At 61.7% G+C, this 15,236-nt stretch overlaps 1 protein-coding gene across 5 annotated transcripts in view; it reads right to left on the reverse strand.

Moving 5' to 3' along the window:
- The window catches only part of VAV2 (vav guanine nucleotide exchange factor 2), a 176,731-nt gene that overhangs the window by 134,569 nt on the left and 26,926 nt on the right, over positions 1 to 15,236 (reverse strand). For all 5 annotated transcript variants that reach the window (XM_047768858.1, XM_047768856.1, XM_047768853.1 and 2 more), the window contains exon 2: positions 4,473 to 4,589. In XM_047768858.1, the coding sequence (XP_047624814.1) occupies positions 4,473 to 4,589 (117 nt within the window). The remainder of the gene's footprint in view (positions 1 to 4,472; positions 4,590 to 15,236) is intronic.

Raw genomic sequence — 15,236 nt, forward strand, 5'->3', positions numbered from 1 at the left:
TCTCCGCACCTGCCCCAAAGGGACGTCGGGAAGGGGAAGCCCAGGGGCCAGGGGGCCAGGCCCTGCCGGTTCTGGAAACAGGAAGAACACCAGCGAGTCGGCCCAGCGCTGCAGGGTGGCTTCCTGGGGAGAGGGGTTATCACTCCCCAACAACAGGGGCCTTTGCAGCTGAGCTCTCACCTCACACGACCTCGTCCACACCGCCATCGCAGAAGCGGGGCTCCCAGCCGGTGACGGCCAGCTGGGGGAGGCGGGGACACACTCCTTTTTCCCGCCATCAACGGCGCAAGGGCTAATCCAGGTGACCCTCGGAGGGCAAAGGTCACGCCAGTCTTCCCGTTCGATCTCTAGCAGAGTAAGTGCTTAATAAAGACTTGATAAACCGAATGCCCGATGGACAGATAAATGGAGGCGCCCAGGGCTCGAAGGTCTTGCCCTTCCCACGGGCGACGCCACCATGAGAGACTAGGGAAGCTGAGAGGCTGCTGCTTAGAAAAAGCCCCACAGGAGTTCCCGTCATGACGCAGTGGTTAACAAACCTGATTAGTAACCATGAGGACACAGGTTCGATCCCTGGCCTCGCTCCGTGGGTTAAGGATCCAGCATTGCTGTGAGCTGTGGAGTAGGGCACAGATGTGGCTCGGATCCCGCATTGCTGTGGCTCTGGGGGAGGCCAGCAGCTGTAGCTCTGACTAGACCGCGAGCCTGGGAACCTCCCTATGCTGCAGGTATGGCCCCAAAAAGACAAAAAGACCAAAAAAAGAAAGAAAGAAAAATGACAAAACCCCACACCCCGACAGAGCCTCAGCACGATAAACTGTGTCGATAAGAGCAAAAGAAAAAACTGGAAATTTCAAAACCAGCCTGAAACGAACAAACCAGCATTCCCAAAAGGACCCTTTCCAGGCCTGAGTCCCTGAAAAGCGAAGAAAAGCCTCAGCCCCTCAAATCCCCACCTCCAAACCCTTCCCCCTTCGTCCAAGAATCGGCCTTGGCATCATTCTCAACACGGGCTCCAGGCAGGTCCTGGTTGGCAGGGACTGGCACTGCCCCGGGGACGGACCTCCTGCCCCCGAGGGGCCAGCGTCATGTCCTCACGTCTGACGTCACTGAGCACATCCAGACCCGCCTGGCTGTCCCACTGGGCGGGGCTCCTAGAGGGGGACAAGCGAATCTGTGCCACGGGGACCTCAGCGAGGGTCTGCCATCTCTGTGCCCAGAGCCCGCTGGCACGCAACCTCCTTCCCAGGTCCATCCCAGGAAGTCACAGCTGAGTGAGGAGCCCGGACCCCCCCAGACCTGCTCCTTCTCCAGCAGGCGGGAGCCCCAGCTCTGCCAGCCTGCCCACAGCTGTGCCTGCCCACCTGCTCTGGGGCGGGGAGAGTCCCGTGTCCAAATCTGAGAGCAGAGCAGGCGGCAGCACGGTGAGGAGGAGCCGAGGCCATGCCCGTGTGTGTCTCCCAGGGTATCCCGTCCCTGGACGTCATGGGCAAAGCACACGGGCAGTGGCCCCCGCCTCAAAGCCGCCCCTGGACCCACACTGAACTCAGCTCGGAGCCCAGCCCACAGATTTTCCGGACATGAGAGAAAAGCAGGGGAGGAAGAGAGCGGCCCCAGAGACTCAGCCCGATGGACGGAGAGCGCGGGGGGCAGGCTGGGCTCCGGCAGGGGTGCGGCGTCCCCGGGCAGCAGCCGGTACACATGGCAGGCGGCCCCGTCCCAGGCGGGCAACCTACCCACAGGGACCCCCAGGCCATGCCACACGACGGAGAGGAGGCCAGAGCAGAAAGAGGAGGGCAGCTGAGAGCCGGGCGAGCCCCCCAGACATGCGCCTGGAGCTGAGACCCCACCGACGGCTCTGCTTTCCGCTCAGCAGACCTCGGAGGGTGCCACTCCCAACGCCCGTTTACAAACAGGACTTAGAGGAAGTCTCCTGGGCAGGGCCACCGCTGGTGACAGCAGAGCTGGGACCCAGCCCAAGGGGGTCCCAGGTCCGTGGGCTAAGCCGCCCGGCTCTGACTCCCAAAGTGCCGGTGTGAAGTCTTCACCAATAAGATAATGGAGAGAAACCGGAGGAGGCCGCCACAAACCTGCGCTGGCCCGGTTCCACTTCACCCGGACCCTGGGGTGGGGCGGCAGAGGCAGCACCGCTGTTTAATGAGCACCTGCTATGAGCCAGCACAGCGCTGGGGGCTCCCGATCCTCGGGTCCCTGCATCATCTGTCAAGGTCATCGGCCACTAAGGGGACCCAGACTGTGAACTGGGTCCATGAAGAGCAGCGGCAGAGCCAGGGCAGCTCATAGCACCCGAGCTGCCCTCCTGAGCCCCAGCACCCCCTGCAGAACGTGGGGCTGAACTGAAGCCCTGAGGTTCCGTGCCAGGGCTGAGCAGGTGGCCACCTCCCTTCCTTTCCCGACAGCCACGCTGTGACTCGGGGTCCAAATCCACTGCCTGCCCCCCACCCACCCGAGGGCCCTTCTGTGTGCATCTGGCATGTCTCCTGAGGTCAAACCGCCCCCTTGGAATCACTGACGCCCACGGTGGGGGGCACCCCTTTTCAAAGCACGGAGGTGTGGTTGGCAGGCCACATGACGAGGGTTTAATCCAAATTTATGCACCTCTCACCTCACTGCCCTCAGCTTCAGCAAGGCCAAAGCAGCGCCCAATATGGACCAACTCCTCTGCGCTACACAATTATTTTAAATACCAGTTGTGCATCTGAGTGTGTTCGTGAAAGTGTGTGTGTGTGTGCACGTGTGTGTGAAGGCCCTTCCCAGGAGTCCCCAGCCATCCGCTTCTTCCCTGCCCAAGGCGCTGCTGGGGAAACAAGGAGAAATAAGAACAAGGAGGAGGTTCTGATCCACGTGAAAGCAACTCTGTGCAAACCGAGAAGCCCGCTTGTGGAAAAGGACACCAGCCCGGCTCCACTCGCGTCCGCGGTTCCCACCGCAGTGGACGTGCCCTGGGGCAGAAGGAAGCCTGGTGGCCTCAGAGTCCCGGGCCGGTGCCCCAAAGCCAGAGGGAATTCTGTGAGTCATTTAAGAGAGGAAGAGGAGCTTCCGTCATGGCTTAGTGGTTAATGAACCCAATGAGTATCCATGAGGACACGGTTCGATCCCTGGCCCTGCTCAGTGGGTTAAGGATCCGGCATTACCGTGAGCCGTGGTGTAGGTCGCAGATGTGGCTCAGATCCCACATGGCCGTGGCCATTGTGTAGGCCAGCAGCTACAGCTCCGATTCAACCCCTAGCCTGGGAACCTCCATATGCCGTGGGTCCAGCCCTAAAAAGACAAAAAAAGAGAGAGGGAGGGGGGAAGAGATGCCTCTGAGAGCTGGGTGACTACAAAAGGTCCCCTGAACGGGTCCGCAAGTCTTATTTCTAGAGAATTTCAGAACCAAAGAAGAGTACCATCAGGCCCAAGTGGCTTATGGGAAAGTCCTAGTTATTGATGCTAATTTGACACTTCATAGCACTTCAAATAAGGGCTCCTCTCAGAACTGACTTCTCGGCATTTGCAACTGCAAACACAAAACCCCTCTTGCACTTCAGACATCCTGTATTCGCACATCTACTCGAACGCCAGGTCCCTGGTAATGGCCCTCAGATAAAGCGAGCAATAAGCATCCTCTGATCATTCCCATCAGCAGGTGGAGCTGGTCCCCGAGTCATCCGGGAAGTGGCCGTTCCGCAGAGCCTGTGCCAGCGGCAGAGGGCGGGGCCAGGCAACATGGCTCTCCAAGAGCAGGCAGGGACTCAAGGACACCTGGACCACAGGGCAGCCCAGAACTAGGTCTGACTCGAGCCCTCGGCCACCTGTCCACCAACCAGATGTCCCGGTCCTGACCCTCCTGTTTAGAAGGACGGACCCGGGAACTGCCGTGCTTCTGGGTGGTAGGTGACGCGCCACACTGGCACTCTGAACCCAGGCTTGCCGGGAAGTCACAATGAGCCACACCCCCAACCCCAGCCTTTGTACCTGCTCCTCACCTGTGCCAGCAGGCGTCCTGCAAGACAGCCGCCAGGGGCACTTTCTAAAAACACAGGGAGACTTGACTTCCTGTCTCATCTGCCGCCGATCTGGGGACCACCTCCAGGAACCAGGGAGCTCAGACCATCACCCCACCTGCTCCGAGCACCACAATAAACACGACCCCTGCATCGTCTCAGTCAACGCCGCCCCCCCCCCCCCGTGAGTTGCTGCCCATCCCCCACGAAGGAGCGGAGATTTGGGGCAGAAAGTAAATGCTCAGGGTGACGCGCTGAGAAAGGTAGGGCTGGACCCAGTTCTGTGGTGCTGTCCTCATCACACCCTGAACAGCTTGAGAGGCCCCCAAACACGACACGCACACCGCCGCCCCCCCCCCCCCGCCTGTTTGTAACACACCCCAGCCCTCCCCTGCCCACCCGGCTCCAGGGGGAGGGGCCCGGCCCGGCCCGTTCACCTGCAGCGCCAGGAAAGAGGCCACTCACCTTCCCAAAGTCTCGGACATCGAAGAGGTCGAAGGGGTCAAAGAGCTCGCTGTTCCTCAGCCCGAACTTGTCGTGGCAGACTTTCAGGAAGGTGCGAATGTTCTTCAAACACAGGAACTAAGGAAAGAAGGGGAAATTACTAAACCCGCACCGTCCGTAAGGGCTGCACCCAAGCGGCAAACGGCTGCCACGCGCCGCCCTGGACCGGTGCTTCAAAGCTCCAATGTCCTGCGGGCCCTGATGTCCCAGGCAGTCCTGCTCGCCCTGGCCATTCCTGACTGTTTGCCCAGAGATCCAGAAGTTTCAACGCTGCCAGGTCTCGGCTAGAACCAAATATGCCCGCTTTCCCTCCGCAGGGACGGCGTGCACACGTGCACACACACAGACACTTTCACACGGCCATCCCCGGCACAGACACACCCTACTACTCCATGTGACAAAGCCCCAAGGAAGCCATGGGGACCCTGGGGGGACACATGCCAGACACAGCGGGGGGCTGGTGGGAGCACAAAGGCCAGCCTGGGGCATATCTCCTCCACCCAGTACTCAGCCTCTGAGCCCCTGCAGTGGGCGTGGCAAAGCAGCAGGTGCAGGAGGCGTGGGGCGGGTGGACGAATAGGACCACCAGCTTCCCGTTCCCCTGGAGGAAGGGCTGAGAAAGACTTGGGGGCAGCAGACGAGGTGGCCTGGATGCATACTTTGACGTCACAGGGCCCAGGTTCAAATCCTATCCAGTGATCTCAGCTTGCAGGACCTGGGGAGAATGGCTTTGGCTCCCGAGCCTGGACCCCTAACAGGACATTACTGGCCGGGTCAATTACATACCCTGATGGCACAGAGGAGGCGTCAGGTACGTGGGAGCCATCAGCCCCCCCTGGTGCAGCTCGGCGTGGCCGTCCACGATGTAAGGACCGCGGTGCACACAGCTGAGCAATGACCCAGGGCTTCAGACCCCCCCGGCCCCGCTGCCATTAAAACCTTGCGAAAGGCCCAACAGCTCGATGCCAAGAGACCTGCGCAGAGCCTGCGATTGCTCACCAGAAATTCAGACGAATGGACAGATCTAGGCGACGGACAGGCCAGAATCAGAAGCCACAGGAGGCCCAGCGTAAACCAAGCTGCACTGAGGGCTCCCGCCAGCCACATGGTGCCCCAGCAGAGACAGGAATCTTCCCAGCCACCCACCCCCAGCGGGCACCTCCCCCGACCCTGGAGCAGCCTCTGCAGGGGGCCACTCCTGCCTTCTGACTGGGGCTGCTCCCTGGTCACGAAGAACACCGGCTTGAAAACCTGTCATATAATATTACTCCCTATCTTTGTGTATCTCCGTGTATCAGTGTGTCTATTTGTATCAGTGTGCGTCTTCGTGGATCTGTATCTATATCTGTGGCTCTGCGTTACGTCTTCGTGTATCGAAGTGTATCGGGTGTATGGCTCTAACTGCGAGTGTGTATCTTTGTGTATCTGCTGTATGTGTATCTGTGTGCGGGTACCTTCGTGTATCAGTGTGTGTCAGCGGGTACCTGTGTGTGTATCTGTGCACCTGCGTGTATCTTTGTGTATCTCTGTGCATCTGCGTGTACTGGTGTCTATCCACGTGCAGCTGTGTGTGCATCGGTGTACACGTGAACGCTTTCTGAACACATGAGAGTAAACTGCAGACGTGACCCCCTTTCCCCCAAACCTCTGAGTGTGACCCCCGCCTCCACCCCCCCACAGCGCCCCTGTCAAAATCAAGAAATGAACGGGAGTCCCACACACCATCCCATCTGTAGACACTGCTCACACTTCATCAAAAGACGAAGACAAAGGACGACCCGAAGGTCCTGATAAAGACGACACCCGCCCCCGGGGCCAGTCCCGATCCCGCGTGATTCAGTCATCACGTCTCGTGTTCCCAGGAACAGGAGTCTCCGACAGAACTTTCTAGAATGATGGAAACGTTCGTTGTGTGCCATTCCAGTAGGGCAGCCACCAGGCACACGTGCCCACTGAGCGCCGGAAACGCGGCCAGTCTGACGGCACGAAGGCACTTTGCGTTTAACGTTATCCTGCCCAGTTTAAGCCTCGCAGCCACACGGGCCACAGCTACTGGTTTGGACGGCGGACCAAACACAGGCCCCGTCTTTGTCTTCTTGGACCTGACAGTTTTAAAGAACAGACACGAAAGGACACACCCTGACCCGAAGGACCCAGGAGAAGGCCGAGGAAATCCACAGAGACAGCAGGAGGGTGGGAGCCCGGGCTCGGGGGCGGTCAGTGTAACGGGGACAGAGCGTCCGTCTGGAACAATGACCACGTCCTGGGAAGAACCAGGGGTAGGTGCTGCTCAGCGGTCTAGACGTGCTCCAAGCCACTGAAGGGTACACTTAAAACGGCTACATGGGCAAATGGTACGTTTTGGGTCTTTTACTACCAGAAAAAAAATTTCAATTAAAAAAAAAAAAAACAGAGAAACAGACTGGCAGAGCGGAGGCCATGTGACAACGGGGGGAGGGTTCCAAGAGAGGCTCCGGGGAGTAGAGCAGCCCCCAGGAGCTGGGAGGGGGCCTGGGACCGACGCTCCCACCAGGCCCCGAGGAAGAGCCCGCCCTGGGGACACTTGATCTCAGGCTTCTAGAACCCGGCCCAAAGGCGCCTGAGCTGCTTTAAGCGCCCCCGTCTGGGGTCCCCACGCGCTGCCGCCTGCAGACCCAGGAGGCAGGTCAGAACCCAGGCCTACCGATCGGCCCCCTCGCCCCCGTGGCCTCAGACCCCTGCCTCCTGCCCGCCCCGGGCGGCTGCAGCTTCCAGCCTGGCTCCACTATTTTCTGCACGTCACTCGTCTCTAATTTCCACCAAGCATTTATTTTAATTCCTCCTCGGCCTCCCATTTTTGGAGTTAATTACACAGCTCCCAACCATAATCACACAGCAAGGCCGGGCTTCCTTTCAGGGCTCAGAAGGGGGCAGGCGCCCGGCGGGCACAGCGTCTGCCCGGCCTGGGCCCGCCCCCAGCGTGGCCACTCCGGCCCCTCACCGTCTCAAACCACTGCCCGTGCCGCTCCGGGCGCACCACCCCAGGCACCGCGGACCAGCCAGGGACAACAGCCGCGCAGACTGATTCGGACACTGGGCAAGGGACGCGGCGGGGCAGGGACAAGCGCTGGGCCCGGCTTCTGGTCACAGGGCTCCGTGCACCCGGCTCTGGGCCGCCCGCTCCTCCCTCCCGCCGTGATTCACCCACTTTACAGGGAGGGAGACTGAGGCCCAGAGAGCGGAGAACTTTGGCTCCAGATCAGAGGCGGCTGAGCTGAGACGTGCGCCCACGTGTGGTTCAGAGCAGCAAAGGCCCTTTGAGGAGGACAGGGTTGGCCTCCGGGATGCCCCGAGTCCTGGGTCCCCCAGGTCCCCTGGGTCCGGAGTACTTACCAACAGCTTCTCCTTCACTCTCATCGGGGGCCAGTTCGAATGAGCCCCACGGTCACCATCTCGCCCATTGTTTGACTGGGGAAACTGAGGCAGGGAGGGAGCAGAACAGGGAGGGCCCAGCCCCCTTCCCTTTCCGCTAAGCAGGGACAGTGGGCGACTCATGTCCACTCACCTGGGAGCCCCCTCCTTCCCCACCTCCTTGGGCCCCGGAGGGCGTGTGGCCGGAGCCTGGCCCGTCGGAGCCTCGGGATCCCTCCCTCCCAGCAGGGCCGGCTTCCGATTCCAGGAAAGAGACTCCTGAAGGCGTGAGGGAGCGGATGCGGGGACCCAGCAGCCGCAGGCACATCTCAGCCACAGGCTGAGTGACAGCGGGTAAGGGCAGCCCAGTGGCCAGTGTGAAGCCAGAAGCTGCCCCTCCTTGGCCTGTGGCCAGAGAGAGCCTGACGGCTGGCCTTGTCCCTGTGGCCTCAGGGGCAAGTGGCATTCTCTCTCCGCAGCCCTGGAGGCCCACGACAAAGGGCGGCCACTGCTTTGCCAGCGTCTGGAAGCTCAGCCTCCGAAGTCCAGCTAAGCAGCCCCAATAACAATCCGTCCCCAGAAAACTGGCCCTGTGACAAGTGGCCCCGAGCGAAGGCAGCGCGGCTGTTTTTGTTCAGGGCACCCCCCGCGCCCCCAGCCCCAGGCAGGGCCCCAGGCAGTCCCTCTTCAGGCCTGGCCGCTGTGCCCAGAGGCGGGGCCACCCGTGTCCTGGGTGCGTCAGCCTCTAATCTCGGGCCCTTTTCTGCCTCCTGCGACCTAATCAGGCTGAAATCAGATTAGCGTGAGCACACAGGCTCAGTGACCAGACGCCAACCTCCCAGGCGCGGCAGCACAGGACAGCCCAGGCCTGCTGCTCACTGTCACCTGCCACTTAGCTGTCCTGCGGCCCAGCTCGGGGACCCTGGATGTGAGAGGCAGAGCAGAGCCCTGCGAGCCAGGGCTCAAGATCTAAGCCTCAAGCCCTCGATGCACCGGGGAGGGGGCTTCCTGTGGGGAGCTTGAGTGGCTTCTTAGTGGCCAACCCGCTGATCAGGAAGACACCGCCAGGGACAGCCCCACCGGGTGGAGGAGACACAGGCGCGCCCCGCCCCACGGGGCGAGCAGCCCCTTCAGGCCACGGCCCCGCCACCATTAGCCCTCCCTGGGCTTGCTGTCCCCCAGAAGGTGCCAGAACAGGAGCCCTGGAGACCTTGCACCCACCCAGCAGCTCACACACCTTAGCGCTGAGAGGCAGGTGCTCAGGGGAACAGAGGCAGAGGGAGCTGACAGCCGGGTCACAAGGCAGGCTCTGTGGTGTGAACGGTTCGAGGCCCGGGCACGGCCCCAGGCGAGAGAGGGAGGGAGGGAGCCGACAACAAACAGTACTTGCTGTCCTGCTCCAGTGACAAACTCATGTCCCGCCTGCAATGACAAGGGTGAGCCCCATTCCCCAGACGGGACAACGCGAGGCCCAGAGCAGCTAGGCCACGGCTGGGCCCAAGTTCCTGCCGGAAACAGGCTGCAGGGATGAGGACCCCAGGCCCCACCCCCAGGGGGAGGGGAGCCCAGGACCAGGCAAAGGGGCGGGGCCTCCATGTTCAAGGCCAGGCTCCCTGCGGCCCACCCGTGGGAGCTGTGCGGGGCCTGGGCCTGGGTGCTGGGCTCTGTAGGATGTGACTCACCCACCGTCTGCGCAGACTGGCTCTGGGCCGCACCCCCACCCCCACTGCGTGTGCTCACAAGTCTCGCTGCTTCAGGGAGGGGCTGGACCAGGACCTGGGGCCCTGGGCATCCAGAAGTGGGCTCATAGGAATCTCAGAAGCTTCCAGGGAGCAAGGGTTTCCATGGCACCAGGCTCGGGGCTAAGGGCTGCCCTGCTCACAGCAACCCAGAGTCATCACGGCACCTCCTCATTTACAGACCGAGGCCCCGAGAGGGTGCCTGGCCTGCCCAAGGCCACTAGCGAGGATGTGACAGAGCTGGGAACACACCTGGGTCTGTCTACCCTCCAAGGCCAGACTGCTGACATTTAAGCTCTCTTGAAGTTTGTAGGTGGCTGAGCAGGGTGACACCAGGGTTTTGGTTTTTGTTTTTTTAAAGGAAAACAATGCTTGCAGGGTAACGACGTCTGTTCAGGGCGATAGGGAGACACTGAAGGTAGAAGTCCAGCTTTGGGGCTCGACAGGCAGACTCCACACACAGAAATGGTGGCTCGGGGATTGGCCAGCGGGGTGGGGGGGGGGAGCCCCACTTCGCAGTTCACGGGGAGCTTTTGCCTTCATGTCTGCATGCCATCTGCCCCTACCACGGACTCGCATTGAGCCCCCGTGTGCAGGTCGGAAACAGGCTCAGAGACTTGGCAAGGAGGAGGGCGACCTCCCTGAGTGCCCCTCGCCCCTTACAAGGCCTGCCCCGGGGAAGTCCCTTTGCTGCCCCCCAGACTGTGTCTGGAGGCCGGCGGCCCGCAGTTCCTGGCATCAATGCTCCGCTGAGGTCATGGGCTCCACGGGGACGCCCCCTGCAGGGCACTCCCCATCCCCGTCCACCCTCCCCGCCCTGCTGGTGGTCACTGACGTGCAAAGCTCTTCTGGGGATGCTGGCTGGTGTCCCCAGCCCACCCACTCCATCACACAGTCCCACCCCACCCCCCGGGGTCTCCAGGGCAGGGCCAGAAGGCACAGGCCCATACTCCACCCCCAACCCCCAGGTAAGAGCCCTGGCCTGGCTACAGGGCAGTGTCCGCTCCAACTCACCACCCCTCGTCTTCTCCCGCCTCAGTTTTCCCATCTGCAAAGTGGGAAAGCCTCGCCCTCCACCTCCTACGATGCCGGGCCCTCACTCCAAAGAACGGCTTTAAGAAGGGACCAGTGACGCGGGGGCCACTGCCTCCGGAGATCCTGAAGTCCCTGGGTCCCACGCCGCCCTGTGACGTCATTCCTGGGAGGGCGGAGGCAGGGAGCTGGCCCCCGCAGCCCCTCCAGGCCCTGCGACCTGCACTCAGGGTCAACATTCCTCCTGGACACAGCTGGGGAGCAGCCACACCCCGGACGGACCTGGCCCTCCGCCCACACCTCTGCCGGCCCTAATCAGCCTCGAAGCTGATGCCCAGGACCGGGGAGAGACTACCACCAGCCAGCCAGAGCCTCCAGGACGGCCAACATCGCGAGGCGACAGCGACGTGAACACCACGGAGGGGACAGGGGCAGGTCAGCCACACCGCTATCACGAGAACCGGAACTTTCTTTCAAAACCTCTGCACCTTCCTGGCGGGGGGGCGGTCTACACATCTGAAACCCGCATTCTACAATGCAGGCTCCAAAAAGGTCCGTGGACGGCACTGAATTTCCTGAACTATTTCAACAAGTGGCACTAAAACGGTACTTCACGGTGGCAAGTGGCTCTGCTTTAGCTGGCACAGTATAACCTCCTGGGGCCAAGCTGCTGCGGCCTGCCGATCAGACGCTCTGACTGGCAGCTGACGACGAGGTCTTTGATCAATAAAAAATGGGGAAATGAATTAATTTCTTGTTTTATTTATGCCATGCTCATTCCAAAAGCCATTTTAAGTGACTTCGTTACTATTTAATAGATGTAGCTTGCTAGAATGGCTTGTGCAAATTTGGGACCCTTGGGGTAAATAAACAGGAGTCCCTGAGGGGACAAGCTGGCCAGACACTCCATGGGGGCAGGGCTGAGACCCTCTTCTCCCCCTGGGTTCCAAATACCCTAGGCGACGCCTGCAGCAGGGGCTCAATGCCCGGGGAATGAATGGATGAACGGATGAGTGTCTGATGCGGACATCCCTGAAATGGCCCAGCTTTGCGCCCAGCAGGGAGATTCCACGATGGCTTCAGAGGTACCCAGGGCCCCATGGATGGCCGCAGCTGCATGGGTGGCAACCCTCACGTCCAGAAGCATCTCTTCCCCAAACGAGCAAGCAGTAGAATCTGGGGTTGGCCATGACCTCTCAGCAGGGCAGGGTCCGCCACCCGCTACACCTGCAGACAATTTCAGCTCGGTGGCAGGGGGTGGGGGGCGTTCATCCCTGATCACCCATCTCACAGAGGGGGCCGCAGGCCAGGAGGTCTGGACCTGGGATTACAACCAGTCCGTCCAACTCCACAGCCCCGGACTCACACGCCTGCCGTCAGGGGCCAAGGTGCCCCCAGCGCGGGGCAGGGGCGCTCCCAGGGCAGGGGGCAGGGACTCCGGCTCACCCGCTGCTCCAGGCAGGGACCGGACCTCGACCTTGCAGGCCCAGCGGGGGTTACTGCGGGGCGTCGGGGACTGGATTGGGTCTGGCCAATTTAACAGGGATGCTTCCTCCACCCTGTCCGTCTCCTCGGCTGCGCACACACAGAGACAGAGGCGGACGGACGAGCTCCCGCGGCCTTTGTACGCGGCTGCTGTAGGGAGGGGAGGGGGCTTTCCTTTGTGCCCCGAGGTCTTCCAGGGGCCGGCCTTGCCCCACAAGGGGGGCAGGAGAGGTGGGATGGCTGCATCGTGCCCACCGCTGTGCTCGCCACTCGCCGTTGGGCGGCTTAGCCCAGCAGCCACCGAATTCTGTCCAGAAAGGACTGAGTCACCGTCTGCCTTGAAGTCTGACGCTCAGATGTGCTGAAACACGGTCGGGCGGGATTCCACCTTCTGCGACACAGATCGGTGGCTGTAGGGCCGGCGCCCGGTGCTGCGTGGACCTTCTTCCATCCACGTCTGCCCGCGGCTCTGCTGGACTCGCCAGCTGCCCCACTTGGTCCACCAGGGCCAACCCACAGTGAGAGCAGGACCAGCTCTGACCCAGGTGGGCTGCTCCAGTCTGGCCACTGAGCAAGACGCCTCCCTGGAGGGCCCCCCAGAGCCATTGGGGGGGGGGACCCTGGTGGCAGCCCCATGGGAGGGGCTGGGGACAACCTGCAGGGGTGATGACCGCTGAGCTCATCTCCCTGGGCCTCTCGGATCCCAATTCTCCTCCCAGCCGGGACATCACCTTCCCACCCGGACCACCAAAAGGTCATTCGAAATGCACTCGGCCTCCTCAGGGCTGGAAGGGGGTCCCTCTAAGACAGATCACAAGGCCAGCTTCAACAAGCTTCCTGACCCCTGACTCCTGACCCCGAGCTCTCCTCCCACAAGGATGTCCTGACCCACTTCCAGTGTCCTCTGGCCCTCTGGCCACTTCCTGGAGTGCTGGGCACGGACCCAGGCCTCCCACCCAGCCACTCCCCTCCCCCTGTGACCCACAGGAGCGCGGAAGCTGCACACACAACCCTGGCACCTGGCACTGCTGGGGCTCTAAGCCCCGATCCTGCTGCTCCCATGGCTCCCGGCCCTGCTGTGCCCGCTCCCGCCACACGGCCTTCCACCGTGGGTCACAGCTGCATGGGGCCACCTGCTTGCCACTCTCCAGACAGCTGGCATGGTGAAACGGAGAGGGGGGCTTCCCGTGAGGCTGGGGAGGGGGCTCAGCAGGGCCACGGGAAGCAGGTTTTGAAAGGTTAGGGGGTCAAGCTCCAGCGGGCGGGAGACGCCTTGGCAGCCAAGCCCAGCCGGGCTGTGCCGAGCTGATGACGCCCACAAAGCAGTCACTCCCCCCATCCTGAGCTCAAAGTACTTCCTCGCGCGCACTGAAGGGGAACACATCAAGAAAAACAGTCCTGGAAAAGCACTCGGCGGCGGCTGGAAGGCTGAGCAGAGCAGGGAGGGGCTGGGGGCCCAGGAGAGCCATCTGCAGTCGGCAGGCGCTTAACAGACACCTACTGTGTGCCAGGCCCTGCCCTGTCCCCCAGCACAGGGAACACAGACGAGGGGCAGCAAGAACTCCTCCGAGCCCACAGCTGTCCAGGGAAGGATCTGGATGGAATCGGTTCCCAGCAGCCCTCAAAAGATCCTCTGCTCTAGCTAATGGCCCGTGTGAGCCGGAGGGATAAAAACTAGCCCGAGGTCTATCAAGACTTCAAGGTCAGGGTCAAACCAAAGGTTTTCTACAAAGCCGGCAGGAAATTGCTTTTCCAGTGTTTCTCCGTGCGACCCTCTTCGCGAGCCGGCTTCTGAACGCCAGAGGGTTCAAGCCCACGCTCCTGCTCAGAGAGACGAGCTCGGCCGCCACCTGACACGGCGCCCCCTCCCCACGCCGGCCCCCGACGCCCCTCCTCCCCCTCGTGCAGCCCTGAGCCAGGCCATGAACTCTGGTCCCCGAGCCCTGTGAAACCGCGCCTTGTCCCTGCCATCTCATTTTCTCCGTCTCCTCTTCCTTCCCGAAAGCGGCCTCAAGGTCACCATCAGAGCATCCGTCCCACGCTCCTCCAAGCTCCTCTTCCCCGATCCACCCCAGAGAGACCCAGGCAGAACACACCGGGCTGATTCAGTTTAACCCGCCCCGCCCGCCACCCACTGAAACGAAAGCCAAATGCATCTCTTAAAGGCCAGGGGGCCCCAGCCCCTAGCTCTCCGGCCTCGGCAGGTGTACGGGAGGAGAACCAGAGCTGCAGGCCACGCAGCTTCCGAAGCAGGAGCACAACATGAAGCACCCTCCGTGTTGGGAACCAGAGGCAAAGCCAGCCCTTCCCGGGGAAGCCGGGGAGCTGCAGGCTGCCATCTCCCCCCAAAAGAGGCCCAAGCCAGCCTCACACACGGGCCAGCATCAGAACTCCTCTTAGGAGTTTCCTGAATGGCTCAGTGGTTAACGATCCCAACTAGGATTACGAGGACGCGGGTTCGATCCCTGGCCTTGCTCAGTGGGTTAAGGATCTGGCATTGCCGTGACCTGTGGTTAGGCCGGCAGCAGCAGCTCTGATTCGACCCCTAGCCTGGGAACTTCCATATGCCGCAGGTGTGGCCCTAAAAAGAACTCCTCTTAGACAAGCAATCAAGCGGGCAGCCTTTCTATGGGGCACTGGGGGACAGGACTGGGCCCTTGGGAAAGTCAGAGTGGGAGGGGAGGGGACCCTGGGTGACTTTCCACTCCAGAAGAGACCCCAGAGGCACTCCCGGAGGCCCCCCCTCCTCCCCTCCAGGGAGGCCCGCAAAGCCTCGGTGGGGGGGTGGGGGGGAGCGGCTTCCTCACCTTCCAACAGGGCTCCCTGTGATCCCCTGGAGCTGCCACCAGGGGTGAGTCTGGTGCCAGGGGGCGCCCTGAGGCCTTGAGGCAGGTGGGCTCTGCGGACGTTAACATGACCGTCCAAGAACAGACACCAGCCCCGTCTGCCAGATCCGACGGCTGAGGCCTGAGGATGCGCTTGGCCAAGTGCAGTGGCTTGAAAGGCTCCCCCAAAGATACGACCCCCAGAGCCTCTGAATGCAACCTGGTCTGGAAAAGGGCTCTCAACAGATGTAATT

The sequence above is a fragment of the Phacochoerus africanus genome, chromosome 2 (assembly GCF_016906955.1).
Source record: "Phacochoerus africanus isolate WHEZ1 chromosome 2, ROS_Pafr_v1, whole genome shotgun sequence".
Classification (NCBI taxonomy): domain Eukaryota; kingdom Metazoa; phylum Chordata; class Mammalia; order Artiodactyla; family Suidae; genus Phacochoerus; species Phacochoerus africanus.